This window comes from Anarhichas minor, unplaced genomic scaffold (genome assembly GCF_050575085.1).
Source record: "Anarhichas minor isolate MPS153535 unplaced genomic scaffold, ASM5057508v1 ptg000027l, whole genome shotgun sequence".
NCBI classification, from domain to species: Eukaryota; Metazoa; Chordata; class Actinopteri; order Perciformes; family Anarhichadidae; genus Anarhichas; species Anarhichas minor.
The window spans coordinates 17205772-17226226 of NW_027466473.1; the positions used below are offsets into that span (position 1 = coordinate 17205772).

A 20455-nucleotide genomic window follows, 5' to 3' on the forward strand; every position below is an offset into this window, starting at 1 on the left:
TATTGAGCAACCAATAACATTGAGCATTGTGTAGTACTTCCAACCCATCAGAGGAGTCATTTCCTATCTACTATATGTGTCCAATCAATTGCTCTGCAGGCAACATTGGGCCATTAAACAATAAAGCAATTACTATATTTAGCAATATATTAATGTTTTCTTTAGAAACTTCCCAAACATTTCTGAAACACAAACTACTGAAAAAAATATATAACAGGAACATTAAAAATGTTCAAACCATATGCTGTGTAAGAGTGCCTAAAAACATTAGTTTAGGGAGATGTAGTTACAGTGTTCCCTTGCCACTAACAACTTCCTGCATATTTCAGTAGCGCAGATTTCACTTTCGCTGATAAATGTCACATTTAAAATGCTGAAATTTAAAATTGCCCAAGGCCTGTTCAGGATAATCAGTACAATGAATCAGTGTAGTGTAGAGAGGCCGTCAATTGTTGGGTACTTCAGTATACTTTCTAAAGTACACACAGTGATTATGGTGGATCCCAGGAAGAGATGGAAGCACCTTGGTGGCAACAAATTGATAATAATCCAAATAAAAAATGAAATGCTGCACAGTTATCGTTCGTTCTTAGTCCAGTTTAAGTGCTCAAATTGTTGAATCGAGGCTAATTACCATGCATTTTCACTGTTATCTATTGTTTTCTAATTTATTCAACCGAGAGCACTAGAACTAATTGTTTCTGTAAATAGATTTTGAACTCCCAATTATCTTTCCAACATAGGAGAAAAAAATGCTCTTTTACACTAAATCTAAAAATAGAAGCACTTTTTAATCTTTTGGTTTAGAGAAAATAGCATTAAATGGATCCAAAATGGTATGGATAATGATAACTGATAATTTAAGCTTTCAATGGGATAAAATGGTAATAAGTGGTAAATTAAATAATTCTGTGACACAATCAATCCAACTGTTAGAACTGATTTGAGTATTGCTCATTGCTCATCTCAGACATTCCTGAAAGAAACATTTACCTGAGGGTGTAGAGTATCCGACCATCATTCCAGATACGAAGCATGCGATTGGGTGTGGTGATCCAGTGGGCGTCGGCCTTCTTCGAGTTGCGGAAAAAAGTGTCTGGGATCCAGATCTTCCCAACCATGTTGCTGTTAAGACGTAGAACCTTCATCGAGCTGTTGAATTTTAACCTCCTGTCGTACCAGGTCTGAGCAAAAAAGATGTCGATGGTGTATTCCTGAAGACAGATAAAACAAGGTTTTTTTACCCAAATTGTTATGTTCAACTTTGAGTTTAAAAGCTGAACGTGCTTTATATAACACACCAGATAAAAGTCTGTGTCAGGAAAACCTTGCAAACGGTATTGTTTATAACCAGTGCTGTCACCAATGCCTGGCTTTTAACTGTGATAAACAACCAAATCAAATCGAATTGTGGGCTACAAAAGCACTGGTTCTTCTGTCTGAGGGGAACTTTTCTATGGCAGTCAAACACTTAATGCTGGAACACATTTGCAGGCACTTTTTTCCACAGACAAGAGGGTTCCTATTCAGGCCAAGAAGTCCTTTTGTCCCTCCTAAAGAGCTCTGTTGAAAAAGACCATCTTGAAGCCCTCAACCTGAAAATTAAATGTTCAACGGGGCAATTAATAATTCCCCTTGTTTGGCTCAAGTATTATCTAACCTCATAACCTGCTGCCTTGGCAGCACTTTGTCCTGAGCCTGACAAAACCATCTGTCTCCTATTCAGTCCTTGTAAGAGCTGTGTTAGAATATACGTATGAGGGATGAAAAGCGGCATGGGGAGAGTTGAAAAGCTAAGGTGAGATGTGGTCTAATGTGAGAGGGAAAGGAGACACGGTGAGTGAGAGAGCTCTATCGTGTCTTTCATATGTATTTTGTTATTTGGAATGGTTGAGCCCTGACGTTCAAAGTGAAGTACAGCTGGAGAGAGAGAAAAAATCTGGGGATTTGTGTGCAAGAGGGCATAGAGGCATTAACTTCCGGACAAAGCTTAGCCCGACAATAAAGTCTAAATCCATGCCACAGAGTCCTAAACGAGATTAGAAAAATAACATTTTCACCAGGCGACGTTACTATCCTTTTAACATCCTTTTTTCCCACCAAGGACAGCCAGAGAGTTCAAATCCAATGATGAGAGACAGATTGAATGCCTTAGGATCTGTGCCTTGCTTAGTGTAATGAACATATATTTATTTTAATTTGTTTTCTGCTATTGTACATGAGTTACAAATTTGCCATCTTTCAAAGCTTCGTCCTGCATAATTAAGACTTACAAATTGTGTTCGTGCTTGTGTGCTCTTCAGAAAATCTACCTACCACATGTGTCATGTCATAGTGTGACCTCACTGCCCAAACCACAGTAATTACATATGAATGTGAAGCGATCGGTCACGGTTCCATGTCGGCGAGATGCCCTCGTCACACAAACGCAGACTCCCTTATGCGAGCGCAAACACACATTTTCTAACTGATCCCATCAATGCTTTTCTTTCAACTTCACTGTGACTGCAGTTATTGAGAGTGGGTGTTTTAACTAAGACTAAGTGAAACGGAACGCCACCACCATGTAGAGCAGACTGCTCTGCAGAATAACAATAGAAGTGGGTTCTCAGCGAGGACGTGCTACAGAAAACAATGACACATAAAGCAACGCTGATGTGAGATTTGCTATTTCTTCTTTCTATCCAACAAACATTTGTGTTTTCCTCTCCACCATCAGATGAACTGTTCTCTTTGTCGTCACTGCAGCAGGACAGCTATATATTCTATTAATATTCCTCAGTTTTCATTTTTCGAATTCATTAGTTACTGTGCATTGTTACATCACCACCAATGGAAATCAAAGAAAAAACATGGAGTACAATCTGTCGATCTGAAACCGAGAGCTGAAATTCAGTTCCAACTCGTCTAATTGTTATTTTTATTAATAGGGCCGCACTGATACATATCAGTTTTGGAAGCTGGTACTGTACAAAAAAGCAGCGCTCCCACTCATATTGGCTGAAACTGTTGTGCATCGCTGTAAGAGTAATAAAACAAATGCTACACGGACGTGGCTTTGTGAACATAAAAAGCTTCTTGCATCTTAAAGTAATAAAGCGTTTAAAAAAAATAACATGATTGCATTCTGTGTATTCTATTGCTACCTTAACATTTGTACTCTATACACTAACAGAACAATAATGAGAGAAACTATTATTGGACCAATACTGATTTACAAAATGGAAAGCAATATAATAATGCATGTACCTGATAATAGCAAGGTTAACCTCTACCTCACCAGAATGTAAGGTTATGCGTTTGTAGATAACTGAACTACTTTTAAAAGAAAAAAGGTTTTTATATGCAACCTTTTATTAAAGAAATGTTCATCAAAAACAAACAGCATTGCGGTTGGTGAACACAATTGCATTTAGCACAACCAGTACACAGTTCGAATGTGTCACTTTCACCATTAAAACAGATAAACATGATCAAAAGTCAAAAACAAAAAAAAAGCCTCATCTTCAAACCAGATCTAAGGAAAATCAGAAGCTGGTATATTGATTTGAATACACTAAGAGCTTGAACAGGTGACACCTCGGATTGTCGCTGATGTAATTCTTGGCAACCACAAAGTGCGAGCATCTTAGGATTTGCCAACTCGCACAGCCATTCGCAAATATGCTGCTTTGAAATCTGGCTTGTGTGTTGAGCAACACAATTGGTCAACTGTTTATCAGTATTTCTAATTTGAAAATGTTTAATGCAATGCAGGTGCAAAGGCCAGTGCAGTAGTTAAGTAGCTGATTGACACCTGCATTGTGTTGCTACACTACAAGGGCAGAAGGGCAGCATAGTCATTAGATGGACCAACCAATCCACCGTGACAGCAAGCATCTGCTCTGCTGAAGTGTGCTTGAGCAAGACGGTGAAACCCCGCTAGCTCCAGAGAGCTACCCTCGACATCATTATGCGCTCAGCTCCCCGAGGATGGAGGTAGGCCGAAGACATTTTTAAAATAAATATCCTCCATTAGTTACACATGCAGTTTATGCCTGATTATTGATAAAAAACATTGCCATATTAACACTATATTCCAGTATTACTCACCATATTGATGGCATTTACTGGGCCGATGCTGTTGACAAACATGTCTGTGTGGATCACTGTTGGTTTCACTGAAAAGAAGCACAAGAAAGTCAGTTTTATAGATGAGCAACTATTTCTCATGCACACAAGTTTTAGGAAGTTTCTTTTTTTTAGTTTTGTCTTCATCGTCATCGTCAATGAAGAAACAAGGGAAATAATCTCCTTGTTGTTAAAGTGTGAATACGAAGCCGCTGGACAGCATCACTGCTCAGCTGGCTTTCAGTGGGATGTCGTGTTAAGTTCCATCTGATACACACCTGATTGACAGATGCAAATGATGAAAAAATGAGAAAGCTTTGAAAGATTGCACACTGCACCAAGTTCAGTGAAAATGCAACATTTCGTCATCCACAATACGAAACAACATCTTTATACTGAAGCCACTAAAGTCAATCAAAGACAATGGAAAAATGCAATTAGAAATTCAAAAAACTAGATGTGCAATGCAGAAAAAAATGGATTTTTATCAAAATAGAGGAAATGAAAAAAACACTATATATGACTTTCATTATATAATATTACACAAACATATCAAGCTAATATTTCAAGCAAAAACTTTCAAGCAAATAGTCTCATGTTTTATAACATATCAGGCCAATATGTACACACAATGAAGACAGGTGTAGAAAACAAGCTTCACATTAAATCACCTAAATGAAATGATCCCACTTTACTTTCATGACACTGTATTACGTTATCACGATTTTACCAGGTGTAAGATGCGTCAGATAGCGCTAATGAAATAGAAAACCTTGTTCCTTTGTCTGCAAGGAGACGACATCAGAGCCTACAGGGACAATTTCATCTTCAAACAGGCCTCCTGACAATGTCAGAAAACCACATGCACTGTCTGTATTTACTGCCAAACTCCCATCCCATTTACCACAATACCTTTGTGCCCTCTGCAACATCCCATCCATCCCTTTCCTACCCTGCTATGCTTCAGGCCTGTGGGCTGCTCTTGATAGCCAATCAGTTACTGTCTTTTCTCACAGACCTGCTGATGCCGGGCGCTCCCACAGTGACGGGCTTTCCTGTTAGAAGTGCCTCGTAAATATCGTGACTTGAAAGGTTTGAGGAAGCACTACAATTCTGAGCCCAATGGAGACGACAAAAAAGCAGCAGTTAAATTGTAATCTATTTAATGTTAAACACAAGCACTAAACTCACAGCTAGACCTTGAAGACTGGGTGCTGGATCCTAAATGGAGATGATAAAAAGGGGAAGACAAGGACAGCACTCCAAATTGACTTTTTCTAATATTGCCAGACGGATGTCAGAAGGGTGTCTTGCCTGAAGTGCCCATGTGGCAATATCAAAAAAAAGGAAAATTGGAGTGCTGTCCTACTCCTTCCTTTGTTAAACTATTGAACGTTGCAATCTTCATGTATAAATCAAATATCTTAGCTTGAACACTTGCATGTGTACATCTGTCCCCCGCCCACCATGCATTACACCTTGGTGTCTGCTGCCTACACTTAGTGAGATGGGCAGACGTCAGAAACAGTTTGGCTCAGGAAACTTGAAAGCTTGGTGTCAAACAAGACACCCATGCTCTGTCAGACCCTCCAAGTCATCCTGGATCACTACACTTGCGTGCACTTCACTACAATGCGTATCTTTATGGATGACTGGACGGTGCCTGAGAAGAGAGTCTGGGTTAAGATATGGGAGCAGGAGTGAGTGTAAGAGATAGTTACATAGAGGGGGTTACACGGGCACACATGCATGTGCATTGCACCCTCACACCTTTGCACACATATCTTTGAACAAACTCATGCGCACGCACACACACACACACACACAATACACTATTGTTGACTTCCACTACCGGCTACGACTACAAGTGCACATTACTGTGTTTGCATAATCTGAATTGTGAATCTGAAAATGTGATGCAGAAATATGTAACCCTCGACTGGATTATTGGTAAAAACAAAATCCATATAAATGTACATTCATGGCGTGAATAAAATATTAACAAATTAAAAAGCAAGGTGTATTATTTTATATAGCAAACTGGAAAGTGGATGTTTTTCATATATGCACAAACAGATGCCAAGGAAAAAATATTCCAAGTTGCCAGAGAACATTAAGTGGATGTGCTGAGATTTCTAACTTGCTGTCTGAGATGACATAATGCATGCAACACAGCCACCACAGGCATCCTAGTGAACGGCTGATCAAATTAGCTCAAAGAATGACCAAATACAGCTCCATGCATGAGCAATCATCTCGACCTATTAATTAAACTCACTGTACAACTTCATGTCCTCTCCATTGCTCTCTAAATATGTAAATTATATGAAGCAATGTATTTATTTTCTAGAAGACAATGACTTTCCATCACTATCCATCCATGGATGTATTATGATTTAAGGATTTTCTCTCTCTCTCGATGTCTCTGTCCTATTTGCTTCACTTTTCATATGTACAGTAGACTCCAGGGGCATTAAAATTAAATGAGCATCACAATGGACTTCAAAGGGAGGCTGTGGCACATTCAGCAATGAATCTAAATCCAGAGCATTTCAGCGCTTTGAGGAATGGAGGAGAATCTTTGCTTTGCCTTGGTATGGTTGGTTGGTTGGTTGGTTGATTGGTTGGTGGAGCAGATGACAGTATAGCCAGCTAATTATAACCCCTCTGTAGCTGTGTAACTTGGCAGCAGCTGGAATACCACCAGTGAGCAAGATCATAGTGCGTTTGAAGATGATGGTTAAGACGGTGGCAGCCAGCTGCAGCGGCTCTCTGGGCTGATGCTGCACCTCAAAGCAGATCTGAGCTGCTCTTCAATTTAAAGCACAAGCCCACTTCTGAAGTCTTTTTAGAATAAAGATGCTGCACTTCATGAAATGTGTCGCATTATATGCCGCATACATTTTGTACAGTATATGGGAAAACCATGAAAGCAGTGTAACAGACTTACTGTTTACGTCCATGTTACTCTGCCGCTTTCATCTTGTGCCATCATTTGAACAATTCATTAGTCACGCTTTAAAGCTGCATCAGGTCAATTCTTAGCAGCGGCACCTCAAATAATTTGCCATGTTTGTGGTGGGGAAGCCAGTGAGGGATTGTACTATTTTGGTTGCACTGGAGAAGCCTACCGGTGCTCCTTCAAGGTAGGGGTTTAAACCTGGGTAGAACCTCTCAGTGGCAGGTGTGAAGAAGCAGCTGATGAGGTAGCACATACAGTATATTCCCTCCTTGGGTCAACAGTGGGGGGAGCAATGACAAAGACCACAGCACATTTCAAATTGGGAGAAAACAGGACAAAAAAATCCTTAGTGTTAAAAACAATTTGGCAAGTTTGGAGCGCCTTAGCAGCTGAGGAGTTACACCACATGTAATGTAACAACAACGTCCTGCAAGGGCATTTATTCAAATCTATTCTTACCAGTTGCTCCTTTAATACAGCACCAACCGGTGACCCTACAGTAGATGGCGAAGCAATTCACTGCTGGCATATAAAGTGGTATGTCTTTATTATTCTGTAAGAGTACGTGACAGGTTCCGACTTAAACCAGTTTCCCAGGAATACTGACCCATGAATCATCAAGTATTCAAGGGCACTGAATAGCTATATATTCTGCTCTTGCAGATGGACGTGACAGGCTTTAGGATATACGTGCACTTGTGCAGACGATGGAGCCCCGCCCAGCTGTCTGTCAAAGTGTAGGGAGTAAGCTACTTGTCTCTTTCTCACATCGACAAGACAAGGCTTGCTACCCCGACCGTAATGTGTGCAAGTACATTGTCAGAGGTAGACATTATTTATAGTCAGCCCGGATGCCCGTCAACACACAACACACACATAGAACACACAAGGACACCTTGTACTACCGAGCATAGTGTAACAATGAACTCTATGCTGTGCATATTCAATCCTCCATGTTCAATTTATACAGCCAGTGAATAGACCATCCAGTGCAGTGCAATTAAAAAGTCATTATTTCCTATTGTTTTTCAATCTGCAGCAGATATATTCACAGGGTATCAGTTGGCATGACTAACATTATTACTAGCAACCACTAGAGGTGAGGCAAGTCACAAGACTTAGTTACGAAGTCCCACATCGAGTCCAAGTCCTAACTATTTTGTTTCGAGTCTTCAACAAGTCATGAGTCGATTTCAATTGAATGCCATTTAGAATTCAAAACAGAGTCATAGTAGAGTAGACTTAAAGAATTAATGAATGCTTTTCAAAGTGTGTATTTACTAGTGTCAAATAAACATTGCAGAGCCATCTGAGTTGCTGTGCCTTGGCATGCTATTCCTGTGAAGAGGGTTGGTGTTTGATAGCATTTTATCGGGTCTAAATCCAGTTGCGGATTCAGACAATCAGCCAAGTTTAATTTAGTCTTTTTAAACAGTAACTCACTGCAGTATTGTTAACTAGATACCTACAGGTGATACAATCCGCCAATAGTGATGTGTTTTTTTAAACTGGCTAAAGCAGCAGTCAGCACAGGCTAAAAGTGAGAAGCCATCGAAACGCACCTTTCCCTCATGTTTGTTCAATTTGACTGGCTGCTGCCGGATTAATTCAAAAATGTATCTGTTGTCAGGAAAAAAAGTACTTTGTATAGCATGATTTTTAATTGTCGGGCTTTGCTAGGATATCAAGTAATTCCAGGCCATCAGGGTAGAGGTCAAGCAAAGTAACGCGTCCCAGGTGTTCACAGCTCCTTATAGGCTGATTTTTTTCATTTCAGAAGAAATTGTGCATCCATCCTCGATAACGCTAGCTCATGTCGCACCACTGAGCTAGCTGGCGTTACAGCTCAGCCGAGGAGGACGCCATAAATGTTTACATCTCGCACCGTCACGCACATGAGCCTCGTTCATGTGTAGATGCGCTCTTTACTTCTTCGCGTTGATACGGTTGTGAGGTTTAGGTTGTTTGAGAGAAAACATCAGCCAATGTCTCCAACACTCAGCAACTCACACAAAAACAATCTAGATTGATACATTGCACCACGGGTAAGAGGAATAATATGTATTATGGATTTTGTGGTGAACTGTCCCTTTAAGATGCAATTCCTCTAATTATTATTCGCCAGGAAAGTCATCGATCGGTCGTGTGTGTGAGTTCATCTGTCCTTGGCCACTACTTTGTGGTTGATTTGATATTTTGTTTTGGATGGTGTGTTAGGCTAAATGCTAACAGCTAACAGTGCTACCAATACACAGACTGCTGTACATCATTCATCACTCAGCCGCTGCTCCACGGGCAGACAGCCTGATGAGTTTGATGATGTAGATTGTATAACATGTCTTATACAACGACTTTGAGTCAATTGACTGAATATGTTTTTGTGTTTGATTGAAATTTGTTTTACGATGTGTTTTTTTTGGTGTCTAGACGAGGGGTTAGACAATTGTGGGTTGCATTCATTCAATCACATAATACAGCAGTGCTCTTTGCAGACAAACCGGGTCGAGATCTGCAGTATACTGAGTGCACCGTTCTAGTTGCTGCTTAATTCTCCATAAAGGAGAAAGTCTTACCTAATTTATGAACTCATTTTATGTATTTCTTCGTGACAATTTTGAGCAAGATGTAAGAGGAGTGTATTTTGGGTTAGGGTACACACTGCAGCACAGTCATGGTTTATCTTCAACAAGTGAGAATGAGGCGGCTCCAGGATCCTTTTAGAAATCCGTAGGTGACATCACAGATGATACGTCATATTTTCTTCAGTTATTATATAAAGTGCTTGGGTATGAGCATGTTTGTCGGATAATGAGTGCATATACGTGTCTGTTTGCACATTTTGGTCGGTAATGTGGGTGTATTTCTTTGTGATTCTGCAACTAATCGAATCATCTGTGAGAAATCAGCACCCACCTCCGATGTCAGGTCTGAGCTTGTTGTCATATCCGTCTAGTAGGCTGTTTAGGATGTGTGTGACGTCACTCTCGAACACTTTGGGAGTCAGCACCCACGTCTTGTTGGTAGCCTCATCATCCTCATCAGTCTGGAAGGAGCTGCGAGGAAGAGAGAGAAAATGAATGCATTCAATCAATAATTTATTTTAAAGAAGAGCAAGCTGTGTTTTTTTACCCCGTGCTCTGCTTTCTTTATAAATACATATTAGGAGCTTAGAGACGAGGTCAGAAGGGATATTTTCAGGGCTTTTCTTCATCACGTTACAGCTAATAGAGACAAACTGAAATATGTGTGATTAAGCTTCCCTTTCCATTTAGTTTTATGGGATTTCTTGTGAAACAAAGTAGTTGCACCACTGAAAACTGTTAACAAGAGTTACAGAAAAAAAGAGTCAAATGAAGCGACCATTTTGTAGTATTAATATATGAATTATCTATGGTACACATTCAGTGCAACACTCTATAAGGTTATCGTTAATCAAATATCCATGTTGTCTTGGTCAACCACCCGTTAAAAGTGGTTATCTCCTTTATATACCAGATATATTGGTTTTTTTCCAGTCTGAGATGTGTGTTCTTGCAGCAATGCCATCTTGTGAATACACTGTAATTTGCAAAACATCCCATAATCCCATGGTTCTCAGTCTTGTTCCTCACATAGAACACTTAAGAGATGCAGAAAATACCAAAGCACAAAGCAATCGTAGCCTGAAATGGCACAAGGCTCGTAAATATATGCTAATTTAAGAGGCTATATAATAGATATATAGTGAGTTTATTGCTGATGGGAATTATGCTTTCTCTGAGGGGACCTGCGGTTAGCTGATCTAAAAGGAGATAACTCATTATCTGAGTTTTACACTGTTTGGTTTATTTTCAATGGAACATACATTGGGGCAAATCAGTGTGCACCACCAAGCCAGCTGAGAGCCACTCTCATCTATGTGACACATCGCTTTCATCATTAAATTGGTCCTCCCGGAAGCCTCGTACTAACTTTTTCCCCATGGAGAGATCTTGCAAATGTTTAATTTAACTAATGTGGTTAGGTAGTCAGCAACTCTTAACATGAAATGCTCACATGGACAGATTCATCACAAGGATGCATCAATTTCTTCATCTGTCAAGACTGAAACAAGTTTAATAATGGCCCCTTTTTAAAAGTGAGATGTTTTGACGTTTGTTGGCTTCCATCCAGGTGGCCAACTTTCCCCAAAAACGTATGTGACAAAGGACTAGTGTGACGAACTGATTGACAAAGAGCTGTGACACTGTTTCCAAAAAAAAAAAGGGGGTAATCTCTTCAAGTAAAGGCTTAAAAGTAAACGTAAGTCTTAATAGCTTGACATGCATTCAAAGTGCTAGGTTTCACTACTGCAAAAAGTAAAAATCTACCCACTGCTTCTCAAAATGTCCTTTATTTCATTCACATGACAAAAGAAATGTAAAGGAATTGCATTAACTTTTACTGTGACGTCCAGAGTTTGAACGACAACTTCCACAATTATAAACAAAAACAGCAAGAGCTCTCCTTCAATTTCCAACTTGGTGAAAAAAATTCTAAGATGGGAAAGTTGGGTAACTTGACGGCAGAATTGTTTATCAAAGTGTAACTAGGTTTTTAGGGCCCAACAAGCTTCAGTGAGAGCTGGAGAACACAAGCCAATTTTCCTAAGTTTACTTCCTCACCTCAGACGTCTTAAACTGAAAGGATAATGATGTCTCAAGAGACCCCTACCACAAATACCACCACGGCTGGGCTATAAATGTTTTTTCCTGTTCTCCCAGAGACAAGCGTGATCTTGGTAAATTATATGTCTGAAATGGTTTGGTCTCCGTTACAAAAGATCTTTCTTTTAGCTCTGAGACCTGAGTAGAAGATGGAGGTATGACAATGCATTAGGGCTAATTAATGCTGGCAACAACAATGCTGCTGTCAAGTAGGACTATAGTGTGTCAGGAGACTTGATGTTGTCTGCAGTAAGAGGGAATGTGTGTACCGCTGAAGGCCAGGGTTGAGATGTGTATGCACTCTATGTGTCTGACAGAAAGAGAGGAGTAGTCAGAAAAGCATGAACATGATGTGTGAATGATATTGAAGAAATCTCTATATCAACTCCAAGAGGTTTGTAAAAGCACCAGTTGAGTCGTACTACTGTCAAAGGAATTGAAAAAGATTGAAATGACAAATTGAAATGTAAAAAAAACAAGTATTGTTAAAAAAACGTATAGACATCATTTTTATCTTCATATCTTGAATAACAGGGAGGAGCAGTGCTTCTGATCTGAGCATATTAAAACTTAAGGTCTGCTACAAATCTCAGTTATTTCAAATCAATACTTATCTCCTACTATTTGTGTGATCTTCCCTGTATGCCTACGCATTAAAGAGAGGCCTACTGCACTAACTACATGGAAGTTGTGCCTCAGATGACGAAAAACTCTGATGATTAACACATGTGTACAGGCACACAATGCATCAGAAACAAGACAGAGAAAGGTGATAGATGGACAGATAGATACAGCACGATAGAGTGAGATAGAGAGATTCTGAGAAAGGGTTTGAAGAATCAGTCAACAGCATAAAAGAGTAACAGTGAAACAGTTGCGAGCTTTCAGGAAAGCTTTAGAGCAATGAGAGGACAAGGAGACTTCTGAATGAAATAATAAAGAATCATTAATGGTGACATGGGAAAAAAAAGACAGTTTTACTGGTAAAGCACAAGGATAGAGGCTTTAATAGCTTTCTCGTGTTCTTAGGCTGGGTGCAAGGAATAATCTTTTGACCAGCACTCTTCCTTAGACTGCATTAAGTGCCATTAAGTGCCATCCATCTACACCACAATACTAGTGCCTAAAACATTAAATCTTAATATTTTTTCTCAGGTGGATGCTTTTAGATATGCCTTACTGGATGTCATAAAATATAAATCCAGAGAGTATCCGTCTCTGGCACTGACAGACTAGATGTATAGTTGTATAGATGGGTAGATAAACAGGGCAGAGAAGGGTGTAAGAACTTGAAACGTCTGTATTCATCTCGCAGAGTAACTTTGTGCATATGGAAATGCTCCAAAGACAAATAGATCAAAGGAAGAGCCATGTGTTCGCCACTGCAGGCAGATCTGAGGTTTTGCCTACTAATGCGGTACCTGAAGATCCACAGAGAGGTCTGCGCCAGTGTGTATGTATGTGTGCATGCTGTTATGCGTTTTTGTGCCGATATTAGTGTTTGTTTTTCATGCATATCCATGTTGCAGCCTATGTAATGATGGAAAGACTGGCGTCAAGTGTTGCGTTCACACCAACTCTCATTGAGGACAGTCTGATATTGTCATACAGTCTACCCCTACACATTTAGAGCCGTCGTCAATAAACACTCTCATCGGCTCTTTGAAGCCATTGATGCCTGTGCTTTATCTTGTTTTATCTTGTATATATTTATTTAATGTCTTGTTTTAAATCGTCTTGTCTTAATGTTTTTATACACTTTTTAACTGTTGCTGCTGTACTGACTGATGAGTCGCCAACTTAATTCCGTTGTATGTTCGTACAATGACAATAAACATCCTTATCCTTATATTGAGCGGTCAAAAAAGATCTCTATTAAAATCACATCTCAGGTTCCATGTAAAGCAGCGGTGAAGTGCCCCATCTTCTGCCGTTTTACACATTCATGAGACGGTCTAAGTAGGGTAATGACAGCAATACCAGCTATAGAAACAGCTCTGTGGCCCTCATTAGCATACACATGAAGTTCCCTTGAGCCATCGTCTTTGCATGTTTTAAACAGTACCGACATGAAGGAACCAAATCTAGTGAACCCTTGTGCCAATTATCAACCAACGTGAAATTGGTGCACGTCACATTGTTGCTACAGCACAACCCTCCTCTCACAAGTGCTACCAGATTAGGCCAATTTGTATTGTTGCCAATGTGGTGTATCAAGTTAAAGGGCCAATCAGTAATACCTTAGAGTATTTAAATGGGAAGTTTGAGAATAAGACTCTCAGCAGCTGCAACATTAAATATTAATAAGTAATTAAGATCCTGTTTAACGTTGGTGGATTAAAACGCTTGTCAATCAGAGGAAGTGATAGTAGGGTCCAATTCTGGGTGGGGTGACATTTCTGTTTGTAATCTATTTAAATCACTTAACTGTTTGGAGGTTCACATGATTGACGATACAGTGAGTCAAATTCCAATACAACATTGACTGATTAGTAATAAACTCCTCCAATCATGTGAATTCAGGCCATATACATGACCATGGAGGGAAAGCAAACAGTGGACTAGTTTTTAACAGTATCCTCTCTCTACTCTGGTATCTTCTTTCACCTGCTGCATAACTGTGTCCTTAAAATAGAAACACACAGACCCTTTTGGAGTAACTGTAGTAGATCTATATTTATCCACGGGATCTCTTAGAATAAAAGGTAGAACTAGTGAAAGCCAAAGTGAAAATACTTTAGATAGGACACTCAGAAAGAACAAGGCACGTTATGCCCCAATATCCATGACCCTTCTTCAGGTTTCATGTGGTGCAAACACATTTAAGAAATAAATACATGGGATAGTCATTATGTTTGTCAACATTATACACCTCAACCCTTTCCAAGTGGTGACAAGAAGCAGTGTATGAGTGCTTGATTGAGCCTTATACACTGTAGTTTTCCCAATTAAAATCGATGGAACTGCATTTACTAATAACCAAGTATGACTGGGTTTGGTAACTGGAATGCTACAAATGGCCGACTCAGGATTGAATTCATTACATTTGCACCAAATGTGTCATGAAATTTGTCACAATGTATCCACACTCAAAGCAGCTCAAAAGAACACTAACCTACAGACATTTTCATCAGCTGAGATTTTCATGTGCCATCTGCATTTAATGTATTGTGTGTCCATAGCATATTCTTGCTAGTAAACTAAGTTTAGCAAGAAAACTGACTCTGCAGACCCCCCCCCCCCCCCCCCCCCCAAAGAAAAAATATGGAATATCTAATTGAAGTTACTGTAGATAACTGTGTGGGTGTTTATGTTGCTGGCAAGCTATCTGTTGTTGATGTGTCTCTTAAGCCACAACTACATTTGGCATTGTAGTGCTTTTGCTACCTTATTGGATTCCTGCATTGCTTGCATTGAAACGACATGAGCTATACAACATTGACATTTTAGGTGATGAGGGCTAGAGATAAATTCTCAACACATCAACATTTTTACATCAGAGAAATATGCTGAAGTGATGTTATAAAACCCTGACAGATTTAGAGGAACTATGCCATATTGAGGATTATTCTTCACTTGAAATGGAAAAAAGAAATGTTGTTAAACCACCAGTACTACTCTGTTCGACCTACTAAGCTTTGTATTTTTCATATACAGTATGTCAGATTATAAGAACTGAAGTATTATTTGTCAGGCATTAGAGGAAGCTGTATAGATTATATGTTGTGTATCAAATGGGATTTATTGACAGTTAATGGGACTTCAATGACACCAATAAAAACTAGCATGTCTTATTGGAATTTTAAACGACAATCCTGACATCTGATTTACTGTAATGTCACATGTACGTATATATTTATTTTCCGTGTCCATCAAAACAATAGAGGCTCTTGTTGATCCATGGGAAATATACATTAGTATTAAAATAAGTTCTGGTACAGTCATGGTTGGAAAACAGTTAAAAACAGAAAATACAAAATGAATACAAAAATAAATTGCAGTGGGTCCCAAATTTTGATTATATAATGCATTTCATCTGCAACCTAAAATGCTGGAGGTGAGTTTACCAAACAGGAAACATGACTTGGCATAATAGAAAACCTGAGCAGAGCACTTCCTCACTCTGACATCACATCCTCCTGCGATGGCCATACTGTGAGGGTTTACTAAATCTCCTAGCAGACCCTGGGCCTACATCTGGAGCCTAATTATTGACTGAAGGAACAATATGCCAAAACATTTGTTGATACACATCTTCTACTTTTACATGAGGGAGGACTGCGCATTGGGGTTCATGTATGGTGATGCAATTAGACATCACTACACATAGTAACTGTCAATGAGTCACAAAGTAGCATAGATTACTGAAAGCATGCCTGAGGCCTTGAGAGATTCCTTATGTAAGAGGTCTCATACATGAATCACAAATAGCGTCTGATTCAACTTACCGAGCAATTAGCTGTCTTTTAATAACTATACAGTACACAGGACTTGTATATGAACTATTTGAAAGAGAATACATCTTGCTGTGATAGGGGGTAACTAGCTTTGAGCCACATATATTACATTTGTACAGGTGTTCACCTATAGATCTCTCATTTGGCCTTGGTATGATTATCAAAGAAGCACCAAACTGTCACATCCCAGTTCATTATGTATCAATCACGCATGCACAACTTATAAAATCCATAACCTGCACATATATATCAATTGTTGGTGTAATTCAATTGGGCAAGGTGTCGCGGTAACTGAAGGCCATCGTGAACACTGCTTGTGCATAGAATTAAAAAACTGCACAGGCCTGACAATGAAGCCCGGGCACTGGGGCAGGGAGCATTGAGGTTGCGATCAGCATGACGGTGATTGATCGTCGTCTGATTTATCTGCCTCCATTTTTCGCCCTCCAGCAGCACAAAACGACGAAAGCGAAGCGAGGAGTCTTGTCATCCTTCCTCTTGACTTCTCTCATCTTAGCACACGAGGAATAATGTCTTGACGGGGAAGACCAAACAGCTTCTCTCAAATCTGCACCTCAGTTCAAGCTGAAATGGCAGTCCTTTGCCTGTATATGTGTGTGTGTGTGTGTGTGTGTTCAAGACAAGGATGACTCCATATGTGTTATCCTTGTCCTTATTGTGCCTTTACACTTGTATTCTCTGTGTGAATGTCTGCCATTTTGAAATGCTTTTTTTTTTAATTTCAGATACGTGAGATGAAACATACCCTCATTCATACTCAAGTTGTCTTTATTACAAATGACTGTTTGCATAAAGCTATTCGAGTTACTGCCACATCCAACACCTGCGTTTAATAACCAGGCTCTGGATCTTAGAATAGACTTGATCCTTGAAGACAGCTTAGCAGGGACTATATGTAGCCTTAGCTTCAAGCAAATTAGCCTGCCACTATGCTATTTCTAACGCTGGACATATTGTGAGAGATGCTGGCCTGTTCATAGACATGTTTAACTGCACGGTATTAAATCATCAGACTCCCACAGCCGAATATTTAAGTCAGACTGTAGCTGTTCGTCGCTTTTGTTTTCTGTAAAGAAAAAAAAAAAAAAAAAAAAAAAAAAAAAAGAATCTCCCAGTAATGCGGTGCATGTGTCACTGTAGGTATCTAAAAAAATGTCTATCACACTCCCATATCGAAACACGATTAAAGATGTGATATACGCGCAACATGCCTTGGTTTTTCTAATAAAACCAGATTCCTCTCAGCTACCTAATCGGCCAGGATCCCACTAAAAGCAGGCTTGTGTTGGCATGAGATGGGAGGCGCCGCAGAATTACGTGTTGTTAAAATAAGGCACACGCAAACCAAAAAAAGCCGACATAGAATCACGGTTTAGAGAGGACATATGACGGCATCGATGGCTTACCTTATAGGAAGATTAACGACAATAAACACCCAGAGAAACAGCTTCAGGGGAAGGGAAGGCTTCGCCATTGCTGTCGAGCATTTGGAGGCAAAATTCGGTGAAGCCATCATCACCATCTTCGTTTCCTCTTTATTGCAGATGGACGTCTCCGTCTATTTACTGTGTTTCCTCTCTACGACACATTACGCACGTTAGCGGTAGCGGGTCTGCAAACCTAGACCCGATGCGGACGTGCGGTGAAGGGAAATCAGCCCAAACAAAATCGATGCGAGCAGAAAGCTTGATTTCGCGTCGCTTGTTTTTTTTTTTTTTTGTTTTTTTTGCGTCTGTTGGCGAATCGTAAGTCTAACAGGGCCCTAAAAACCTGCCACAGACTGCGAACCCCCGTAATATGCTACTCTAATGTCGAGCAGCTGAAAAAAAAACAACAGAAGAGACTCAGCCTGAATGCAGATTAACACTGGGGTCAGAGAGGAACTGATGCACGGTGCTGCAGCACGGATCAACACATGCGTGCTTTCACCAAGCGGAAGCAGGGCTGCACTGACTACGGTAAAAAAGAATTAGCTTGGTGCTACAGAAAAAAAATGGTGGTTTCATTTTAAACTGCTACATATAGCAGTAATACATATATATATATATAATCTTTTTAACAACATTCACTTATTAGGAATAAACTCCTCCAATCATGTGAATTCAGGCGATATGCATTACCATGGAGGGAAAGCAAACATTAGTGGACTAGTTTTAACAGTATCCTCTCTCTACTCTAGTATCTTCTTTCACCTGCTGCGTACCTGTGTCCTCAAAATAGAAACACACAGACCCTTTTGGAGTAACTGTAGTAGATCTATATTTATCCACGGGATCTCTTAGAATAAAAGGTAGAACTAGTGAAAGCCGGACACTCAAAAAGAACAAGGCACGTTATGCAGCAATATCCATGACCCTTCTTTAGGTTTCAGGTGGTGTTCATATTTCATATTTTTAACAGATATGTCAAAATGGTGAAAATAATCTTGTTGCCAAATAATGTGACACAATTTCTTAAGTGACATCCTGGGGTCCTTAGGTTTGTTGCAGACTAATGAGGAGCAAGTACATCCAAAATTACTTTTTGGAGTACACTTTTTCAAAGAAACTCCCCTATAAGTAATTACACAAATCATTTCAGGTGGATAAGTGTGTGTGTGTGTGTGTGTGTGTGTGTGTGCGTGTGTGTGTGTGTGTGTGTGTGTGTGTGTGTGTGTGTGAGTGTCCCTTTATGCCATACACATCTATTTAGAATCCTAAATGAGCCGCAGGCCTGAGTCGAGTCCAGTCACGCTTTCAGCACCTTGGACAGCTCTATTAGTTTTCATCTGTATAACAAACCACCATTCAGCACCAAGGACAGCTTCCGTCAGTTTGTTGCTGCTCAACTCAGAGGATACAGCCTCTCACGGCCCAGTTGATTTGACAATAAATACACACCGTCATCCCCAAAAAGGAGCTGATTAGTTTACTTTGATATTTAGTTTTCACTTTAATTGATTGCATGACTGAATGAGGTTAAGCAGCCCAAAGGACATATCTCTATTTTGGCATTATACACATTTATTTAATGATATGTGCTTTTCCAAGTCTTTTGACATATTTAAAAAACAATCCAGAAAGAGCATCCTGAGGTTGTCATAGTCCTTCATAGGGTGCTCTCACCCATTTTATTATCCTTATATAAGTATGATGCTCCTGCTTTGGTGGGGTGTAAATTCTTTCCAAGGACTCCTTGAGGGGATGTTTTAGAAAAAAAATGTCTTTATAATCTAAAGTACAAAATGGTAGCCAATCCCACACTGTCTCATAAATAACTGTTTGCAATCCTCCCCCCTCTCGATCTATTTACACACTTGAATGGCAAGTTTCTAGCATCTTTAAATGCTACTTTAAAAGAGAGAAGGAAAATCAGGATAAATAAATAACACAAAATATGCAAAGATTACATTTGGTGCTTATTAGGACTGTGTGCGTGATGCAAATGACAAGAGCAAAGTAGATCACATGTCCTCAGCAGCATTGTTCGGTCTTCTGTTTCGATTGACCCAAGGACATATCTGTCAAGTTTCCATTTTCAAGTTTGCTTTCTTCTGAACTGCGTTTCTCCTTTATTGTTATCTTCACTCAAAGATAAGAAGAACAATTTGGCTTCATACATCATACAGATATACTGTATATATATATATATATATATATATATATAGAGAGAGAGAGAGAGAGAGAGAGAGAGAGAGTTCCTTTCCAGCAAACAAACAAAAAATATGACTGTAAAGGGAGAACAATGAGCACTGCAGTCGCAGTAGAAACAAGCAAGTGCTAGCGTCATCGTCTTGTCATGGTGCATTAGCCCAAATTCCCCTCTAAACATTTATTACATGGGCATACAGGCATTGAACATGCTGCATTATCACTTTTATGGTCCCATGGAGGCGACAGCTATGGTAAACTTTTGCTCAGTTTTCCCATATGTTTGAGGCCTGATAAACTCATTCACTCAGAATGACAACCGGCCATTAACTGGTTTCTGGTTTTAACCATTAGTTATTAAAATTTGACTGTGGCAATCAAAGTTGATTGTAGCCGCCTCAGTGTGACATGCATGGAAGATGAGCTGTGTCTGATTTGAAATAGCCATCATGTGTTTATTTGTGGCAAGTGAGGCTCAGCGTAGGTTAATCATCTTAAGAAAATTGACAGATGCTTCATCAGGCATGCAGCACTCCTTAAAAGAGAGTAAACCAGCAGCCGCTCCCAAAAACAGTATAAATTAAGAAAGGA

At 39.6% G+C, this 20455-nt stretch overlaps 1 protein-coding gene across 6 annotated transcripts in view; it reads right to left on the bottom strand.

Annotated features, from left to right (window-relative positions):
* The window catches only part of gabrg2 (gamma-aminobutyric acid type A receptor subunit gamma2), a 41622-nt gene extending 23842 nt beyond the window's left edge, over positions 1–17780 (bottom strand). For 3 of the 6 annotated variants that reach the window (XM_076102528.1, XM_076102527.1, XM_076102526.1), the window contains exons 1-4: positions 17642–17780; positions 9986–10125; positions 4093–4160; positions 994–1214 (exon numbers count right to left, since the gene is read on the bottom strand). In XM_076102528.1, coding sequence (XP_075958643.1) covers positions 994–1214; positions 4093–4160; positions 9986–10125; positions 17642–17757 — 545 coding nt within the window. In that variant the 5' untranslated portion in view covers positions 17758–17780. Of the gene's footprint in view, positions 1–993; positions 1215–4092; positions 4161–9985; positions 10126–17641 lie in introns of those variants that run through there. The other 3 variants (XM_076102532.1, XM_076102531.1, XM_076102529.1) reach the window with 1 other exon arrangement.
* Between the last annotated feature and the right edge of the window lie 2675 nt (positions 17781–20455).